Raw genomic sequence first — 21392 nt, forward strand, 5'->3', positions numbered from 1 at the left:
CAGGGCAGCTTGTGGGGAGCTCCTGTTGCTCCCTGCTGGGAGTATTTGGGACCCTCAAACTCATCGGCACAGCCCTGTGAGTAGAGGTCTGTCTGAGTGCACAGTGAAGCTCCTCATCTGGAGCTAGGGTAGGAATGTAACTGGAGTTTGGGTGCGGGCAACAACCTGGGTATCTTCACTATCTCCTTAGAGAGATGTTAATGTAACAAGCAGGTGGGTTTGTGCTATACCATAAACATGAAACATATCGTTTTCTCTGTTCTGACTGCAATAAAATTGTCTTTTTTTTTTTTCTCTCTTTATTTCTTTATTCACCCTTTTTGTTCTAACCAATAGAGACCTTTTTGTCCAATAGGTTGTACCAGGTCACATTCATTACTTGAATGACATTTATCCATGTGTAAACTACCATATGTTTACTTCATTTCAAAAGTTGGCAGAAGCTGTGGAAAGCAGTAAATGTTTTGCACTTTTCTGTGACGTATCCATCTTTTTCCTTCAAGAGTCCCAGCTAAAGGATGTCAATACATTGTGCTAAATACTGTGCAAATGCAGTAAATGATGCTTCAGATCTTCAGAACTGAAAACAGCCTTCCTAATACTGATCCAGCTATCCACCTAAGCACAAGTAGTTTTTTTGCTCCCTAGGCACATAATAAGTACCTAATGAAATGCCTGTGTTAGATCACAGTAACTGTTTCATCTGAGTTTTTCCACTGGTACTGAAAATCACTCAACTTAATGCTAATTGTGATCTCTTTTTAATAAGAACATACTATACCCATCCAGAGAGCATGTCATCTTTGCCCTCTGACAGCTTTCAGGAAATTAAAAGAATAAATACTTTTATAATTCAAATGGAATTTATGTAAGCAAGAGCTCGAAAGAGTTCAAATCACTGGTTTTAGTATTTGGACTCCATTTCATTACTGCTCCATGATATTTGAGATCAATGTACCTCTGCTCCAAGTGAAATCTAAGCATTCCCAAAATGCAAATTTTGTTTTCAGAGTAAGACATGCTTTACAGTCCTTATCACAGCTTACATGCAAAAATGTATGAAGTGCAGTTTTTACTTCCGTGGGGAGGGGGTGGGGAAGCTATATAAAACATTAATACTGGGTGAAAAAAAAAGACTTTCTGGAGAGCAGCTTCACATAAACAGCATAACAGCAGCACTACAGTTGCTCTGAGGCTAACAGAATGCAAAAGCAGCTCACACAATAACTTAATCCTTGGAAAGCATTAAAAAGAACTATATATAATGATGCTATTGTTTAGTTAGAATAATTTGTGTTTGATCTCAGGGAAATTCACATCTTTTATTACAAACAGCGATATTATTTTCTTTTTATATTTTTATCAACGATTCAATTGCCCCTTAATCAAACGATAATGCAAGAGGGAACATTTCTCATTCAGCACAGTATCTTGACTAATTTTACGGCCCCATATGCGATTACTCTGAACAGAAGTTCATGCAATGTGCAATTTACAGTGTACACGTAACTATATAACTAATAATAGAATATGTAACATTCAGTCTTTGTGACATAGCACTCATATGCCCTTGGGTTTGAGCTGATATTCACAATTTGATTTAACATGCCCTAAGAATGAGCGTATAAGCATGCATTCAGTATTAGCAGTTAGAAAAGTAATTCTGCACACTTCATCCTGGAAAAAACATCCATTACATATTTTTTTCTATATTTATGATTTGTAATGAATAAGGGCTTTGGAGCAACACATTTTATCTTAAACTTTAGCTTAAGCTTGCTATAACAATAACTCCTCTGATACTGGTGTATTCTCACAGGGTCCATACTGCAAGGCTTGACCTTACAATGCTGTTATTAGAGCTAAAAAATCCCCACTAATTTTATACAGATGAGTTCAAGTAGTCATCTGATATGCATCCAAACAATGGTGATTTCCAGAGAATTTCACCCATTTTTCAATTTTTCAGAGAGTTGATTTCCGTGCAAAGCTGTAAAAGAACTGAAGTGGTGAAACACTGACTCCTTTTAATAGGCACATACCATTAACTTTAGTGAGAAGCATTGAGTCTTAGCTATGGGGAAAGTAAAAAACAACCACTATGTTGAGACCACAATGAAAGTTTAAAACTACGATTGACGAGAAAATTTTCTGTCGAATGAAACTATTACCACAAGAGAAAGAGAGGACATTAAACATATATCACAGATGCATCCCTTTGGAAAGTGGTCGAATGTCTTACCACATCTTGCTCAGAAAGTTAAACTTCTGAGATTCAGAGAGCCTGAACTCGTATGGAAGTTGAACAAAAACACCTCATTACTGTGTTTGATCTCAAGAATTCAAAACAAGCAGCAGCAAAACACAAAACAACTGAAGCGCAGATGATGCTGAGTCTTACTCTCCCAGTTGTACCTGACTACCAGCCAACCTGCCTGTTCTGTGCCACATCATCTCTCAGAAATTAGTAAAATCCTGCCAATGTTGGTAACATTTTACCAAAGCACTCCCAACACTGAACTCCACAGTGACAGCTAGGACTGATGCTGGTGACTAGCATTACCACTGCAGCAATTATACAAGCACAAATGCACATATCTGCCTATTCCCCTTCATTCCTATCTGTCTGTATTACCTTGTCTTAACTCCAGTCTGTGTACTGACGCTGAGTTTGGTCCAATTTCACTTCCTACAGAAGGAAGTACCCAGATGTACTGGGGCTGTAATTATATTAAAATATATGGGTATGTTCCTCTCTCCAACAATCAAATTACGAAAACATGCATTTACTCAGCAACAGAAAAATATTCTTACTAATTTTTAAATATGCAAATTAGATTTCAAAAAGCCACTGCCATAAAATATCCACCCAGCATTTACACGGAACCTTCCAAAATAGGAAGGCCCATCTTTCATTTCATCAACCCTGCTAACCTGGACAGACCATAGGAAAAAGAAGAATGAGATCCAGGATTCAGCTGGGAACAGGCACTGTTAGTTGGATCCTCACAGCTGAAACATGTGTAGCTCCAGGGTATCTGAATTTAAAGTCAAAAGGGGTAGCTCAAACCTCATTTGACTACAGCTACTTCTCCTTGCAGTGCAAGAAAAGAGGTGCTCTCACATTGCTGGATGATTTCAGCTGCAAGGTGTCAACAAACATGGTCTGTCTGAGCTGTTGGAGCCATCGTGTCCACTGCCAGTGTAAGAAGTAGGTCAAGCTGTCTTGGGGCTGGTTCTCCTCACATTTCCCTTTCCAGAGCTTTCAGTGAGAACTGAAGGGGGGCGCATCATGACACAGATGACTGAAGGGTGCTGAAGTTGTAGCCTCACTTCAGATACTAGCCCTAGTTAAACAGTTTGTCCTCAGGAGCATTCATTTCAAAGCACCTTTGCCACAAACACACTTTACACGTTTGCTTAAGTTATCTCTAAAAATTCTTATTCCAAATGTTGATTGTTACTAACATCCAGTTAGCATTACTAACTGCATTAACTTCGGTTAATTGTATTAACTTAACTGATTTAACCAATCTCATTTGTCTTATTGAAGAATTGAAGATTCTTAGACACACACAAAAAAATTTTACACACATGAAGAATCAATGAAAACTAGTTTTGTAAAGTTACCTGTATACAGATTAGACCAACCCAACCCAACAACAGCAGGAGTTTTTAAAATATATCATGGTCTTGTATATACAAGTACAATCCTATTCTCCAAAAAACAAAAACAAAACAAAAAAACACAAACAACAACAAAAAACACCCCCCCACACACACAGAAAAACACCCACACATAAGATAATTCATTTTTACAACTTGCTCTCATTTTGAGGACCTCAACAGTATTTAACAATTGATGATCAACAACAGGATGTTAAGGAATTAACAATGCTTAAAAAAATATAACTCCTGCTATGTTTCATTTTAGTGACAGAAAGCCCAGCTTACCAGAATTTTTGTAGTATAAGCACTGTTGATAGCAATGGCATTTACCAGCAATTCAAGGGTTTTGGCGGGTACAGAATCTGGGTCAGGGATCTCTTTGTAGTGGACATCACCGACATAGGCTTGGACGACTGTCATCCGGTTGGTTGTTAGTGTCCCTGTTTTGTCGGAGCAGATGGCTGTAGCATTACCCATAGTTTCACAAGCATCTAAGTGGCGGACCAGATTGTTATCCTTCATCATTTTCTGAGAGAAAGCAAAATAAAATACATTCAAGATTTGCTTTGACAAATTCTCAATCAGTTATACAAAGGACAAAAGCATATATTCAGTCTTGTTCATTAGCATGTAATGCTCAACCAGAACTTTAATTGGGTCCAGTAATAAAAGTCCTAGTTACAGACAACCAGTGATCATCTTGAAATAATTTTGCTTTTGATAAAATGACATAGTTCCATCTTTTTCCACATATATATATATTTTATTTTATTCTAAGAAATAGGTAGAACAGAAAAAATTAGCTAAAGTACCTGAAGATAACAGGATTTTTTAAACAGAATCAGTATAGTAAATATTATAAAATTATGCAATTTTTTGTTTCCTTTTGTTTTTTTCTTTCAGCTTAACTCCTAAACATAAAGAATTAGTGTAATTAGAATTAAAGCTAAAGATCAAGAGTAATTAGTAGTGTAAATTAAGTTACCTATTAGAACAAAATCTGTAACTGCTGTAACTGCACAGAATATGAATTGTTTGTGAGATATAATCCTCCAGACACATTCTTCTTTATTTTAACCTTGAGCGTCTAGTCAAATATTTCATCCTTCTTTTCAATACCGTGTCCAATGCCAGTACATTATTTTGCAGCACATAGAGCGACTACACATCTTGCAAACCAACCAAACCAACCAAGCCAAACCACCGCAACAACCACCCCACCACCATTCCACAGTGCATATTTTTCACAAGACATACAGTCTTCCTGGAAGCAGATGTTATCCTTGTTTATATGTTTTCATTATTAAAGAATTCTGTGCCCAATCACCTGACCCTTAGTTTCAGAACAGTATCTTACACTTTCAGGGCACAGTATCACCAGTTGAAGACAAATGCATATTACAGTTTGATACTGCAAATACAGATACACATGGATGTGTTGTATCTGCTGGGTGAAGGGCATAAGGAGAAGGGGAAATATTTTTAAAGCAGCTACAGTCTCTTCTAGAAAAATCACATTCTTGAGTATTTTTGTTAATGATATTTGCCTAAAAAATAAATCAAGCTATTTCTTTGTGATGTTTATGTTATTTTTTTACATCCTAAATGGAAATAAACTACAGAATTTTCATCGGAGATTCCTAGAATGTTTACATAAGGCCCATCTGAATAAATTGCTAAAGCAATCTGAGAAAACTCTTATACAGATACTGGAGTAATCCGCAAGTCCGGTATTTTAATCCTCTTTAATTTCCTAACCGAATCACATTAACTACAAACATCTACAACCACATTTAAGAAAAACCTTGCTTTCTTTGAAAAAAAAATAAAATCCTGAGAACTTAAAATCCTTGTTAAAACTTTTTACTATTGTAAAAGCAAGTTTGAAGACAAAGTATATTAAAAGACTGGAGTATTCTCAAAGCAAACCCAGCTCAGTAAATACCTGGTAGCTATGTAAACTAAGTAGATATTTCTACTGTTTGAAATTCCTGCATTGTGTAGTTTTAAAGATGCATATTGGCATGTATACATGTTTTCATTTTTGTCGTAAACACTTTCAATATAAAGCAAAGTAGTACTGTAAAGAAATGTCACTCTCATTAACATCTTAATGGCATTAATTTATAGTCTGACTTTAATCAAAGCTGATAAAAGCTGAAGAATAATGTACTAGCAAACTCAACAGAAAAGTATTTTTCTCCCATTATTATTTTTAATGTCTCTTACCTTTACTGAATAAGCCAGAGAAATAGTGACAGCAAGTGGAAGTCCCTCAGGAACAGCAACCACAAGTACAGTAACACCAATAATGAAGAATTTAACAAAATACTGAACGTAGACAGGAGTGCACTCAGGCAGCCACTGTTTCTTTTTGACCACAAAGGTGTCGATGGCAAAATAGAGTACCAAAATGATTACAGTGATGGCAGACATCACCAAACCTGAAAAATAAAAATAATCAATTACTATGAGGCAAAACCCAAACAATTAAAAACATGCAATTAGAAATTTATATTTGAGTTTCATATGGAATTAGTTTCTTACTCTACATGAGATTTTACATTACCACTAGTACCAATAATAGTAAATCATACAATGTAGAGGAAAACATTACTATAATATACGTTTACAACATAAACCGTTATTGTAATACAATTGCAATGGCCATACATTCTAATGAGTAAAGAAAGACTCGATTCAGAACAGCCGGATGCTGCTGCACCATTTCTAAGCACCATCTCACTGCTGCCTTTAACACTTCCCAGTAAGTCTAGAGTCCTGATGATTAAGCCAAGTTTTTCAAGTTTAGTACGTTACTTTGCTAGTCTAAATATTCAAACAACGTTTCCTCATCTTTCTTTTTAAAGAAGTTTATCTTGAGAGGCTTGAGAAAAGGAGTATCTTTTAGTTTATTTTGTTATGTAGAATATTTTAGACTGAGGTATCCAGTCAAAAACAATAATATATAATTGTCCACACTTATGTAATTGGTCTTCTGGAAAAAAAAAAAAAATGATTAATAATAGTGTTTCCAAGGTTTCCCTTTTCAAAGGGACATGTGAAAACAGTGCATATGTTTGTGAGGAGAGTCTCAAAAGAGTACAACACTGACAGTATATCATGTGAGAGTCTAATAAATATTTCACAGAATTCTAAGAAGATCCTGGGGACTATGTATGCTCTCTTGATGACACAGATATTGCTAAGATAGTATTTCTCCTGCACAATTATGTTCCTGGATTTAAGTGACAAATAAAAACCGGTTGCCATTAGAACATCTATTTTGCTTTGCTATGATTAGTGCTCTTTGGCTTTGAATAAGAAGCCAAGCCTGCATTTCAGAATATACTGATTTCTGTCTAATGAGATCATACAATAGAAGGAGGATTCTGTGAATTCCATGTCCTGACTGAGGTTAAAAATAAATAAATAAAAAGGTAAGGATAATAAAGGATGTTAAGGTTGACAGGAAACAGATAACTCAGGGAGACCACTAAATACCAGAGGATAAAGGAAAATCCATTAAAATATACAGGTAAATCTTTATGGCAATACAAGACATTTCCATAGATTGCCTAATGAAAAAAAAAAAAAAAAAGTGAGGCCATAATTAATTTAATTCATATTACTTGTCACAGTATGGTTAGAAAGACCTGTACTGTTACTTTAAAAATGACATCTATATGCATTCCGAAACACCAGAGAGAGTAATAAGCAGAAAGCAATGTATAAAAATACTTAGTCTAGGAAGTTAATAATCATGAAAAATGAAGTGTTTTTATATCAGTGCATACTGTTGTACGCCTAGCAAGAAAACAGAAAAGCCTGTGGAATATGAAAGTGGGCAAAGTATGAAATTGAATATTAAAAAGATGATAAGCGTAAATTCTTAGTCATGCATTGTTCAGGCAAAGAGACAGACGTGGCATCATGGGGTTCTGCAATCGGCTAAGTGTAATCAACTGAAAATAATTAGAAGGAACAGTAGGGGTAAAGATGAGATTGGTAAAGAAGTATAAAGGAGATTCAACAGAGGTGAGGAAGTTAGGATTCTGTTGTATGGCCACAGTCAGGGATCTGTAGAACTAAAGAGACCAAGATCTCTTTAATACTACTAGAAAAACAAAACAAAACAAAAAAACTAATGAACATTATGTCATTATGAAAGATCTTAACTTTCTACCTGCATGTTGGAGAAGAAGGGACTTTTAACAGTAGGGGCCAGATGGTACTGGATACAAGAGTCAACAGATATGTCATATTTGGATAGAAGGCATGAACATGGATATTAAGAGAGAACAGAACGATTTCAGAATCCATAGGGGGAAATATTGTGAGAGTGACATTTTGAGATGATATTAGAGATTCTGAAACTGTGTATTTAGAAGTTCTAAGGGAGGAGGAAATTAAATATCGCGTAATTACTGCACTTGGGAGTATCAAGTAAGCTACATTTCATTTTGATTCAAATATTCATTACATTCCAAGTTGCCCAAAGCTTTCTGTTTCTTGATGGTCAAAACCGAGTTTTTGAAGATACAAGATCTTCAGTACCACCTACTGTCCTCAGAACAGTACTATGACAATCCATTTCTAAATATTGCAGTAATAAAGCACTACTCTTTTAAGAATACCTTGCTTAGAAACCCTTTGTTGTTACTATAACACACTGCTATTCAGACAATTATCTAGTCATACCTGCTTTGCCTATCTGGACTGCCAGCTTAGTCAGCTTTCCCTGAAGGACAGATTTTTCTTTCTTGTGCATGTTGGATTTCTTCTTGTCTTTGTCATCTCCTTCTCCCCCTTCTGCACTCTTCAGTGGCTGCATCTCCATGGCAGCAGCCCCGTCCTGCTGCTTGGCTAATAATGCAGAACAAAACTGTTACTCCAAAACTGTTCTCCATTCTTCTTCTCTTAGTGTTGATACTTACTGAATACCCCCAGCAACACCCCTTGTTGGGGCTGATGATTGGAACTATGCACAGAATTACCCTTTGCTCCCACAGCAGACAGATGCCCACACGAGGACCCAGCGGGGTTCCGCAGGGGCACAAATGTACAAGTGTACCCATGAGCACTTCACAAACATGGGAATAAGTAACACACCATTTGTTGAGTACCAGGAAAACCATTACTTTTGGTTTTGTTTGTTTGTTTATAGCCAATGATATTCTGTGTTATACACATATATATCACTTAATGTGTTGCAAAACACTTGGCAAGTAACAGTACATCAGTACTGCAGGATTTCCTAGAATAGCAGATCTTAAACATTTTAGCAAGTTGACTATCTATAATTCACTAAATTTTGGTATGCCTCACAGATTACAATGCACTCTTATAATCTTACTTTTAACGACAATGTTTTAAAAGCAGTGTGGTTCCATGGACACTCCACAAACAGACCTGCTTGACTGCATAGGCACCTCTGTAACCTGTGGACCACACTTTGTGAATCGCTATTCTAGAGTAATACCAGACTTAAAAGGTTTCCTTAGCATTCAGTGTTCAAGTAGCTTGACCATCAGGTCAGATAGCAAAACCATCATAATTATCCCATTTAAAAAATAAAAATAAAAAATTACAGGCTAAAGCATACATTCCTGAAAGAATGCTAATGCTAAAGGAAACTTTTAGTATCAAAAAGCAAGAGTTTTTTTAAATTAAAAAAAAAAAAAATCCAATTTATATATGTGTGTGTGTCAGTTTTGTATAGAAAGGAGACAAAAGTAAATTAAACAGAATGAGATGAAACAGATCTGCTCAGCTTTGACATTCCTGATCAGTTTTTACAAAATCATGCTTATCTGACCTAGAAATCTAATTGTTTTGTTTAACTTTAAAATGTATTCATTTAGTATAATTTTATTTAATGGTTCTGTACCACTAACAACTGAGTTTATCTGTTCTATTTCTGATCTACCACCTTTGCAAAGTTTAGAATTATCTGAAAAGAAGAGAAAATTATAGTTTAATTTACTTACTTGGTATAATCTAAAGAAATCATGATATCTGGTGTCTCTTATTTAACAAAACACGGAAACATAACTTCTTCAGAGGAAGCAAAATATTTATTTCTATTTCTTCCTGAGATTGCACATTAACGAAGGAACACCTAATATTCTTAATCTTCCTTTTATTTATCATTATAGCACACTTCTACATTGCTAAATAACCTGAGGCATTAAAGTTTCCTTTTGTTATTTTTTTAACCTTCTCCCTGCAATTAAAAATATGCTTATACAATATCATTAAACACCAAAGGTGACCAAACATATCAAAAAGAGGGTTGGAAATTCACTAATGATACATAGCATACAAAACTTGCACAAGAAAAATGAATCCAAATGAGCTTCGTGACATGACAGCATCTTTTAAAAACATCTTATTAGAAATAATGATCTTTTCCTATCCTAAATATCTGATACATCAAAATTCTATGAATTACAATTCTACAATTTCTTTGGTAGGATCTTTTTTCAACATTGTTTGAATAGGGCCATTTTTACATATATGCACAAATCACAAACTCTCATTTTATTTTTTAACAGAATCTACCTGCATATGCTAAACATAAAATCCACAACCTGCTTAATAGGAAAGAAGATTACCTTTGTTCTGGCTGTTCTCCATATTCCCATCCTGCATTTTGCCTATATGATGAAAAATTTCAACAGACAACAGACAGTAAACAATCTTCACCCAAGACAGAACATGAAAATGGAATTTAAATAAAAAAGGCAGACAAAAGTAATGAGCATGTTACAGATACTTATTGATGATCAGTAGCCCTTGTTATTATGTGTTTATTAGAAGCATAGACAACTTAGCTGGACACATTCAAGTAACTGCAGTCAAGTTCAATGCTGTAACATAAAATACTAAATATCATTACATTTTTTTGAGCAAATTGCAGAAGTTGTGAGGCTGATACTAATAAAGAGAATCTACTAGAAAGTAGAATTTTAATAATAAACATGAAGTGAACTTTCAGATATCTAGTATTTAATAAAACCACAGTTATAACCTGGCACACGGTAGTATAGAGCATGACCTCCTTAATGTATGCCAGAATTAAATATTTTAGTAAATTAAGAAAAAATATAAAAATAAGTGTTAATAAATATAAATAAATAAAACTGTAAAATGACATCTTCCTTACTTATATTATTTAGCAAGTTACTCCTCTAAATATGAGTGCCAGGTGGTCATCCTATATTCAGATTTATCCTAAAGAGAGATGTCAAATGCATCTGTAATTTGCAATTTAATATTTCAGCTATATTTAGTCTTACCATACCTAAATCATTATTTGTATTCTTTAAAACTGACAATATACCATTTGAAAGTGTATGTTCAATTAAAATGGTAATAATACCAGTTAGAGCATACAAAACTCTGGTATAACTAGTAAATGATATCAAGTGTATTCAAAATTTCTTGGTGGGATAACTTGTGAAACTGTCACAGTGATAAATTAATCTCTTGGAGTAGACTATTTGAATTTCGTAAATATTATATTCCAAATGGATGACATCCTCTTCTTGTAGTTAGCTATAAAGCCCAATAGCAAAATAACACTAAGGAAAATTAATAGTTAAAATTTCTTCACAGGACTTTTGACACTCTATAGTAAGAAAAGTATCATTAGAGTTTGTTAACAAAAATTACAGCAGGTAAGTCCTGCTCTTCAGACTTCCTGTGCTAACAGAGCAGGAATTAACATGCACAGTAAAGCAGCAGATATTATGCTTCAATACATGCATTAATTTTTTCACTCTATGCTGTGAATACATAGTAGCAAAATTGAAAGGCTAAGATGCATTTCTTACACGTTTGTACGTTCAGTAGTTGGGGATCACTAAAGACTTAATTCTCTTAAAAAGAGCAAAAATGTCCAAATAGGTTGTAAATGACATTGCACCCCAGGCTAATAGGCTACAGCCATGGAGAAATTCCAAAGTGCAGAGTTACATTAAAGGAATGGATGTTTTGCTACATATAAGGATCTCAGTACTCAGATGGATTACTAAAGTTTGCTGAAGTAGACTATTTAGCATCAACTGCTTGTCTATTTTTAACTCTATTCCCACCTTGGTTATAATACGATTTTAAAAAACAAGTGATACCTATCTTCCAAAGACCTATGTCTTCCCAGGAATCTATGACCCTGGGCAAAAACAAGTTTGTTTTCATTGTGATATTTGCTCAAAAATTTTTGCTTCATCTAAAAATTGAAGGGAAAAAACAAAACAAAACAAAAAAACACCATAGCTGAACTTGATATCTGCCTAATCACTATTTATCTTAGAATGCTTTTTAATACAGAGAGAGGAAGACATAAAACATCACCAGAGATTCAGATTTCTGGCTAGTGGAAAAAGCCTTCCTTAAGAGCTGGGACACATTAATTTAGAGCAGACGTAGCCTGCTCTATGTTCTGCTTTACAGTTTATTTTTTTGAACACAATTCAAAAGCTTAAAGCAGTAGAATTAAAGATTCTTCAATTAAAAAAAAAAAAAGCAAAACAAAAACAAACAAAAAAAGAGCTTCACAACTGGCAAACACAAAATGCACTACTGTTTTCCATGTAAACTAAAATATTTAACTTTATTATCTACATTTGCTTTTTAATAGGGGCATAATATTTTTTGTAATGAGTTAAACTAAGAATTCAACTACCCTAGCTACCTACAAAATGGACAATCATTAACAACAATGTAAACATACATATATTTAAAATAACAAAGAATAAGTAATTATGATAAAGGAAAGAATACAGTAAAGGGAAGTAAATTATTTCCTTTAATTTCTTGAATCTTAAGTTTCCACTTGAATACAAATTATGAAGAAATCAAGATGACAGAATCACTACTGCTGAGAAATCCTTATTTCAGTTTGTGCTAGGACCAGAAATACTAACCCATCTCTCTGACCTTTCTGCATTGTTTAGAAAAACAAAAATGATTAGTAAGTATTAATATTTTATATTAAATGCAATATAGAATTCCTCAGAAATATATTTTAATATAATTTTGTATTTTTTTCTTTTACTTTTGGAAATAAGTAAATAAAAGGGACAGTGTGCCCTGAAATCTGGGGGAATTAATCTGTGTTTATTTCTACCACTTTTCTGAGCAGAGCCAAAAAATCAGAAAGTTTAGAAAAGGCTACAGAGCCTCTTAATATGAGCTGAATTCTGCAGCTGCTTTGGAAGCTTTGGATTCGAATAAAAAATGTTTTGCATGTTGCCTTTACCTGATGAAAATTCCCATCTCTTTACTTGGAACATACCCATGACATCACTAATGCCAAAGTTCTTATGCCCAAAAGGTTACTTCAGCAAATAAACCTTCCACAGAAGACTTCCCTTTCCCTCCCACAGCCCTTTATGAAGAGTTAATGAGACAAAATAACAAAATCCTACTGCTGGCAATAGAAATTATTTGCTCATTGGAAGAACAACTTGAAATCACCTAAAGAAACTGATCTAGTTATATTCTCATGTTCTGTGATAGAACAAAAAAAAAAAAAGAAAATACCCTACTATCTTCCAAAATGTCTCATGTTGCAATAGAAATGAGTTGCAGCTCTCTTCATGTCAAGTCAGTTATATTATGCAGCTAGTAAGAACAGACGCACATTGCAAATCTATATATAGGGGGAGAAGTGACGTATTTCAAGTGAATCATTAGGAATTCTTCCATGCAGTATGATATCAGAATCAATGCATTCGTAAAACACAGGTTAACTACAAAAGAATAATTCTGATGCCACTGATCAAATAGGAAGTTTTAGATAATTCTTTTATGCATATTCATTTTATGCATTAAATAACTCCTCTTGCAATTCAGAAAATACATTAAAATATATTAAAACTGCAAATTGCTTTGCAGAAAAAGAACAGAAGTATACATATGCTGGAACAGATAGAATTAGCAGTAGATGTGAAGTATTTCAGCTGAGACGTTTCTCTGAGTCTGGTATGGTATTTCTATAGGAAAATTTTATAATTTATAATTTTAATTATAATATATTTTTATTTTATAATTTATAATTTTAAATAAAAAATTATATGAGTTGTAACACACACACACACACACAAAGGAAATCCTGATTTAGGAATAAGGCTGGCCAATGACCAACATTGCTTTCTGCAACCAAATCATATTTGGGATAAACAAGCTGTAAACAAACAGCACTGCTTTTTCCCATATTTACGTTATAACAATTTATATTTTCTAAATACTGTACTATTATATCAGAGGAAAATTCATGAATTACTACCTTTCTGTAAAATTTTTTGATCTGCTTATAACCCAAACTTGTAACCTTTTAAGAACTGAATATATTTTCTGGATTTATTTATTTATTTATTTATTTTAACAAAAAAGACCATCAGAAAATTATGCATTTTCATTTCAACTACTAGAAATAACTACTAGTATGTGATAGTTCCTTATATAGCAAGTGGCAAACAACAGGATGTGTCACAAGCCTACACGCCTTTATCACTATCACTGACTGAAAATAAAAAGCATTTTTCTGTGTCAACTGAATATTGGTAACTACGACATAATTTATTTTAAATTGTAACGTTTTGACTTTCATCTAGCAAGCAACATCATTTCCTGTTCTAAGTATTTATTCAAGCATATAATATTTTTTTCATATTTGAAGGTATCTTCTACACAGAGATATTAAACGTTAGGTAAAAATGCTTGTTTCCAGTTATATCTCAGGGAAAATTCTAAGGCATTATTGAAAAAAATAATTTAATCTAGATTGGAAAAACAGCTACAAGAACTTGATCTCCTCGCTTTAGAACTTCTTTCCTTCCTTTCTCTTCTCCGACGACCCCTGTGCAAAACATAGCTACCTTTTAAGTATTCTCAACTCATCGTCACTGCTGACTAGAAAAATGCATAGTATAAACAGAAACCAGACTATGGCAATTTCCCAGACAATTTCAAAGCACTAAAATTTAACTCTGCTTGCTGTCACGGTTCTCCTCTGAACACACCATCAAGAAAGTTGAATTAAGGAAGTTTCTTCTCTCCATGTTGATCAAAGATGTGCAGAATTCATTTGACTGCCTCACCTCAGAAGAGGTGAAAGCAGAAAGATATTCAGTTGCACAAACAATTCACTTCTACACCTTGTGCACTGAAAAGAACTGAGTATGTAAACTACCGCTCTGAGATAAGCAGGGACAGTAACTGCTGTTTCTGGTGGGAGAGAAGATAGGAAGTCCCATATTTACTTGATTTTATACACCCATTTAATATCCTTTGGTACTCAATTTCCATAGGAAATTCAGGCATTCAGACCAAACACAACAGATATTTACCAAGCAGCTAAATCATGCTAACAGAGAGACTGGGTTAGAATAACTCAAGACTCATTTCTGCCTCTTGCTGAGCAATGGTTTTCAATGAGCAAAGCACTTAGATGCTTAACTTAGTACTCGGCAAAATTTAATATTGCAATCTCCAGTGGGACAGAAGGAGGACATCTGGTAAGAGTGTTGTATGCACAGACTTGTTTTACACACAAGGAAGTAGAACCATCAAGAATAGAAAATGAAACAGTCCTCATTCATTTCCTGGTTCTTGGTCTTTAAGGAATCTGAAATGGGGGTGTTGGAACCAGAATGGTCTAGGGATAACACAGAGATGGGACTTGTAGGAAGAATTAATATTTTTTTCTGAATTTGCCTATATTATTGGAAAAGAGTAAAGTTTTGCAGTTCTGCTTTAGATCCAACAAGGTTTTGTGACATTTTTGTGTGTAAGACTTCGTGTTCTCAAAAGCTCATCTGCCAAATTTAAACAGACAAGATTTTGAGACTCAAAAAAAAGTTGCCACTCCTTTGCTTTACTAAAAAAATCTGCCATGCAGTGAGATGTCAGGATTGGAAATCCTAGTTTCCCAGCAAACCTAGAATATGCAGGAGGAAAATTTTAAGTCTGCTTACATGTTTCTTTTAAGTTATAATCAAATTATTTAGAATTAGGCTCAAAGGATTTACAATGTCATTGCTTTAAAAAGGTTCTCACACTAGTAAACCTTAATACTTGTTTAGTACTTGGCAATGCTGTGTCAGAAACTAGCATTACACACATAATGCCCCAACCACTGACCCACATAAAAAAAAAAAAAAAAGTCACCAACTTGATGAAAAATAGAATGGCTAGGTAACTGGTGCTGTACAAGAAGGAAAGGTCTCTATGACAAATATAGACTAATGTATTTGATGCCAGAAAAATATAGCTCTTCTAATGCCTAGATTAATCTTGACCCATTCTATTTAATACTGGAATTAGACTATTAGAAGAGACACTGAAATACCTCCATGCTACAAGTGGGGTCAAGAAGCTGTATTAAGAGACGGTCAAACTTGACCACAGTAATATATATACACACAGTCAGTGCAAACAGGCTCTTTAGATGATCACTATCTAAGGGCATACACAAATATCCCCAAGCTTTGCTTTGCTGTCAGTCTCTATTCAAAAAGATGCTGAAAGCAGCAGAAGTTTTTTATGAAAGCACTGCAAGTAGAAATTGAGCCAGATTCCCGACCCCAGCACTATTTCTCAAAGCTACACGAAGGCTATATCAATACTTATGAGAGTGCCACATCAGAAGAAGGTACAATCCATTTATCAAGGTGTTCTTCAGATCTGTGCTGACAAATGTGTTTTACAATGAAACTCTACGTAAAGGCAACTCAAAAGTTTTGAAAACAGTCTTACTTAACTGTTCCTTTTAATTGCAATTTTAATTAATGGCAAAGAGATCATAATTCCTATTTGTTCTTCTCCCATGCTTAATTCTGTGTGAATGAAGTAATTCAGTCATAACATCTTTGTGGCATCTCATAAGCTGCTGTAGAGTTTGTGGAAAAGGAGCTCTCAGAGGGTAATGACACGCACATAAAACATCTGTGCAGTTCATAAGAGAAAGAGGGAATCTTATATAGTAAGGAGAGAAATCTATCAAATAAAACAAGCTAGGTGTTCTTGACATACCATTGACTAAGCTGGCATTTGCATTATCAGTGGCATTTGCACCTGCTCCACCATCTGTGGCTGAAGGAGGGTGGGAGGAGGGATGGGAAGAATCTACTGAGTAATAATGGGTAAAAAAACAACAACAACAACAAAATAAATAATAAATAATAACAACATGAACAAATGCAAATGACAAAAGCAAAAACATTTATGATATACTGTGGCTTTGTTTTCGCCAAAATCAATGTTTTAAATTAATCAACATAAATTTCAAAATCAAAATGTCATTACAAAGGCAAAAATTCATACATGGAGTAATAATAATAACAACTAAACAAACAAGAAAGATGTTTAACCTAGTTAACAGTTGGTGAGAACTAATTGTACACACTACATATGGTCCTCTCTATATTTTTTTTTCTTAAATTATGAGTTATGGAAATATTAAAATGGTTGAAATATTTCCCTTGAGTAAATAAATTTGTGGAATGTATCAGTAGTTTTAAAATATGTTGCATGCTACATTGTATCTGCAACATTACATATTTTGCATTTGATGCAAAGCTACATATTACAATGTATTACTGCTGGCACAGCCCAGTCTAAGGTGCTGGCTCAATCTTTGTCCTCTAAAAACCTAGTTGCACATTGATTTGAGGAGAAACATTAAACTTTTCCATATTGTATGTAGAAATGTAGAAGAAACAATCTTGGAAAATATAGTCTTGTGGAGAATAATGAGTTGTTTCAAATCCAAATAATAGGCATTATGTAATTGCCTCTGTTTTGTGGTGAAATGAAAAAAAGTAACAGAAAATAAAATTCTCATTTTGTTTTCAGCAATTATTTGCATATCAGATAAATTGGTCAAGCAATCTTTCCTAACAGGTATATGAAAAACTTTGAGAACATTTTATTATTTTATTGTGGATTTTTATACTACTGTAGAGAAAATTAATCTCTGTAAATAATAGATAAAATAAGTTTTGCCTTGTTTCTGTTGGGTAATTGCTCACAACAGAACACAGAAGTCCTGCAGTGAATCCGGACTGAGACTCTTGAACTTCCTCAGTCCTTGACCCATAGTGACTGTTTCATATTGTACTGGTTTGTTATTCAAGAAATATCATCTTGTCTTATTTACAAATGGTAAATAGAAAAAAGAAAATAAACAGCATATAGGATTTAAAAACACACCATGTGTAAGTATATTCATGAAAATTTCAATTGCAAATTTCATTATTCTGATGATAACAACAGTGTTTTGGTTACTCATGCTTATTTTTTATTCCATTTGGATGCTCATATTAACCAGCACAGCACGAACTGCTAAAAGCAAATCATGCATTTCAGTGTTTAATGTACTGTAATTTACTTCTGGAGATTAACTGAGTATTCAAGCTTAACATTCAGATTTGCAACACCAACAGTGCGTGCGCACTTAAATGTTTGCCATGAACAATCCTGTTGATTTGAAATTGTTCTTTAATTTAACTGGATTGATTCAAAGACAATTATTTTAATCATTAGTTCAACCCTGATTTGCACCAAAGCTTGCTGGCTAAAGACCTCATCCTTTCATCTGATGTGGCAGAATTCTTACTCTACCTGGAAGCTGATGTCCATCGTCCTGTTTCACACCTGTATGATGATTTTTACAAAATGTTAATGAACAATAAAAGCATACACCCACATAAGACTGAAGCAAACATTTATGATTGTTAGGACTTTAGAGAACTGCAGGTTTATATATGAGAGTACATCATCTGAGTTCAGGCCTAATCAGCCATCAGCTCTGCCCAGGCACTCTTCTGCACTAGCACAAAGCTGCTAGAGCCAGTACAAAATGTGAAGGAATTTTCTTGGTATTGTAGCTATATCCAATTGGATTTAGCATCTGCATAAAAAGATCTTACACATCCCTGTAAGTATCTCTGTCTCTGGGAAGTACGTTATGAGCACAGTGCATTGCATTACTTTGCTACCTCAGATTTGTCTTTCACTGTCTTCCAAGCTATCCACAGTCCAACATGAGAAAATCATCAGCGTCCTGATCAAAATAATATACAGAGAAGGTCAATCCCATTAAACAAAGGACCTCAGGACAGACAGTTGTTACTTTCAAGCAGAAACTCATGTTGCTCCCTCCCCTCTAGAATATCCTTATACACTGCCAAAACAGATGCTGCCAGATCCTGAAACATCTGTATTTAGGAGTCTTTTCCATCCTTTTAGTGACAGCAAGATTAGACTCCAGGAAATTGTTCAAAACTAGTCTGACATGAAAGAGTTTTACTTTGGGAAGTTTCGGTCTTTCTCCTTTTAAAGTTCTGCAAACTTATCATGCCTGATAAGTATTTTGCATTTCTGGGTTCCATAAGGACTTCCACTTGTTGCACACATTTCTGAATGGAAAATCTATGTTGTGAAAACCGTTTTGAATTGGCATTCCTATCTGCTGCTTCAAATTGAAAGGATGGAACAGAAATAATAAAGGTGAAATCATGCTTTCTAATAGGTAAAATGTTCTGTAAAACTGTAACTACTCCTTTATTAACTGTAAAAAGCACTAAAAAGTGTGGGAGTGTCTAAAAAATCATATTAATTGACCTTAAGCATGTCTGAAAGAAAAATATTCTTAGAACAAACATGGAACAAAATTCTGAAAGTAGACTAGAACGATTTACAAAACGACTGTATGAACAAAAACTGCAAAGGACATGTTAAATCATGTCTGCTTGGTGTGCAACCCAGACAGTAGCAGTTGCTCATGACTTCAAACTATAATAAGATGGAAAAATCTTAACATTTCTTGATTTCATCAACTGATACATGATGTCAGAGTTAAACTCTCTGTTAACATTTACTGCTACTTACTTTATTCCATATTGCTATTCTTAGTATGACCTCTACACCTTAGGTAATTAAAATGCCTCTAAAATCAGTCACTGACATTAAACAACTAAGTTAGTAAAAAGCCACATCTTATCTTTATTTTATGTCTGAAGCTCAAAAAAAGATGTAATTTTCATGGCTGAGTTTTGAAAAAACAATATTACATAGATGTAAGTGGACAAGTGCAAAACCTTTGCAAATTTTAGGTGAGTATGGATTTATGCAAAAAGATATAGCAATGGGAGTATGCCCATGTACTTCCTTGCATTTAATTATGTACTGAGAGTCTGCAATTTAACACTGGAAAAACATCTTGTTATCCAATGTATATTATTGGTTAACCATTTTTGCAGTTTTCCAGTGTGATGTGCAATGACAAAATTGAATTAAAAAAAGTTTTTTAAATCTGTTTGTTTGTTTGTCAAGAGTTGAGGAGAATTCTGGCTTAAAAAAAAAAAAAAAAACAAGTGCTTTCTTGGGAGCATTCATGTGTGTTGTGAAATTTACCTTTCTTATCTTTCTTTTCTTCTTCTTCTCCTCCAGCACCTAACAGAGTAAAGATGATGCCTGTCTGAGAATTCACACCCACGGCAGTTACAAGCATTCGTCCAGAGCCTTCCATGACGTGAGTACCTGAAAATACACAATATAAGTGCTTGCTTATGCATACATACATATATATATATATATATATATATATATATAAACACACGTGTATATATATATATATATAAAAGTTAAAAAGAATAACCATTAAATATTTTACACAAGGCATATGCTAGTACGGAGAGAGATCTGTTACACTTTTTAAATCTACATCAAGGTCTATATTATTACATATCAAAAATAATCCTTATTGTTATATAGTATTCTCAACCACAAATGGATGTTTAATAGCAAATCTTACGATGCATATTCATTAGCCACACATTACATTCCCTTTTAAAAAGAAATGTTGTCACTAACTCAAAGGTTACACAAGTTTGGAAGATAATTCAGCTTCATACTTAATTCTTGTAACTTCAGAAATATTTTTGCAGAGTTCTGCAAATATTCCTCTGAGATTTTTGTCCAGATTACACTGACTATACATGGAGTGCTATTACACAACCGAAGCAAAAGCATATGTGCAATTTCTCTCATCTTTTTCAGCTATGGTTGATTTACAGGCATAGAAAAAATATTTTTGAAGATGATTTCACATCTTCAAACTTGAAAATCAATACTGAAAAAAATCTTCAAGGGATGTTAAATTCAATTAAATCATGAGTTTCCCAAACAGCAAGAATCTGATACACTGGAAAACAAAATCAGTGTGTACAAAGATTTCTATTAGTCTAAAACAAATTAAAATGCAGAGTAAATTTTTTTTTTAAAAGATCATTTGTTTAACTAGGTAATTACACCATTATATTAACTAAATTCCTTTTGAGAAAAAAATGCATGCTTTATTGTGTAGAAATTTTTAATTTACAACTCTTATTCAAGCAAATGTTGGGGGTATCTAACATCACAGCCTCTTAGAAACCTTTTGCTATGAGTTGTGGAAACATAAACAAACTAGGAACAGTCATGTAGTATTTTGATCTAACATCTTGGAAAAAATTTGTAACACTTTACAACATTTTCATAGATCTATCCTTAGTAGATCGTGAATATTAAGAGACATACAGTGGATTGGTTGGTCATGTGACATGATTATGTTCCTATGGACTAGACAAAAAACGAATACCCTAATGACGAGAAACTACTCGTATATGAAGCTATTCATTGAAATATGCTTTATATTTTATTCTTTAGTGGTA

At 33.9% G+C, this 21392-nt stretch overlaps 1 protein-coding gene across 21 annotated transcripts in view; it reads right to left on the reverse strand.

Moving 5' to 3' along the window:
* The window catches only part of ATP2B2 (ATPase plasma membrane Ca2+ transporting 2), a 417587-nt gene that overhangs the window by 72559 nt on the left and 323636 nt on the right, over window positions 1-21392 (reverse strand). For 10 of the 21 annotated variants that reach the window (XR_005822948.1, XM_040568574.1, XM_040568581.1 and 7 more), the window contains 7 exons: window positions 20095-20220; window positions 18301-18333; window positions 16711-16806; window positions 10287-10328; window positions 8371-8535; window positions 5899-6113; window positions 3955-4197 (listed from right to left, as the gene is read on the reverse strand). Coding sequence is in view for 20 of the 21 variants with exons in the window: in XM_040568574.1 (XP_040424508.1) it covers window positions 3955-4197; window positions 5899-6113; window positions 8371-8535; window positions 10287-10328; window positions 16711-16806; window positions 18301-18333; window positions 20095-20220 (920 nt within the window). In the remaining variant the exon portion in view is untranslated. The remainder of the gene's footprint in view (window positions 1-3954; window positions 4198-5898; window positions 6114-8370; window positions 8536-10286; window positions 10329-16710; window positions 16807-18300; window positions 18334-20094; window positions 20221-21392) is intronic. The other 11 variants (XM_040568587.1, XM_040568582.1, XM_040568591.1 and 8 more) reach the window with 5 other exon arrangements.

Source organism: Cygnus olor, chromosome 10, assembly GCF_009769625.2.
Source record: "Cygnus olor isolate bCygOlo1 chromosome 10, bCygOlo1.pri.v2, whole genome shotgun sequence".
Classification (NCBI taxonomy): domain Eukaryota; kingdom Metazoa; phylum Chordata; class Aves; order Anseriformes; family Anatidae; genus Cygnus; species Cygnus olor.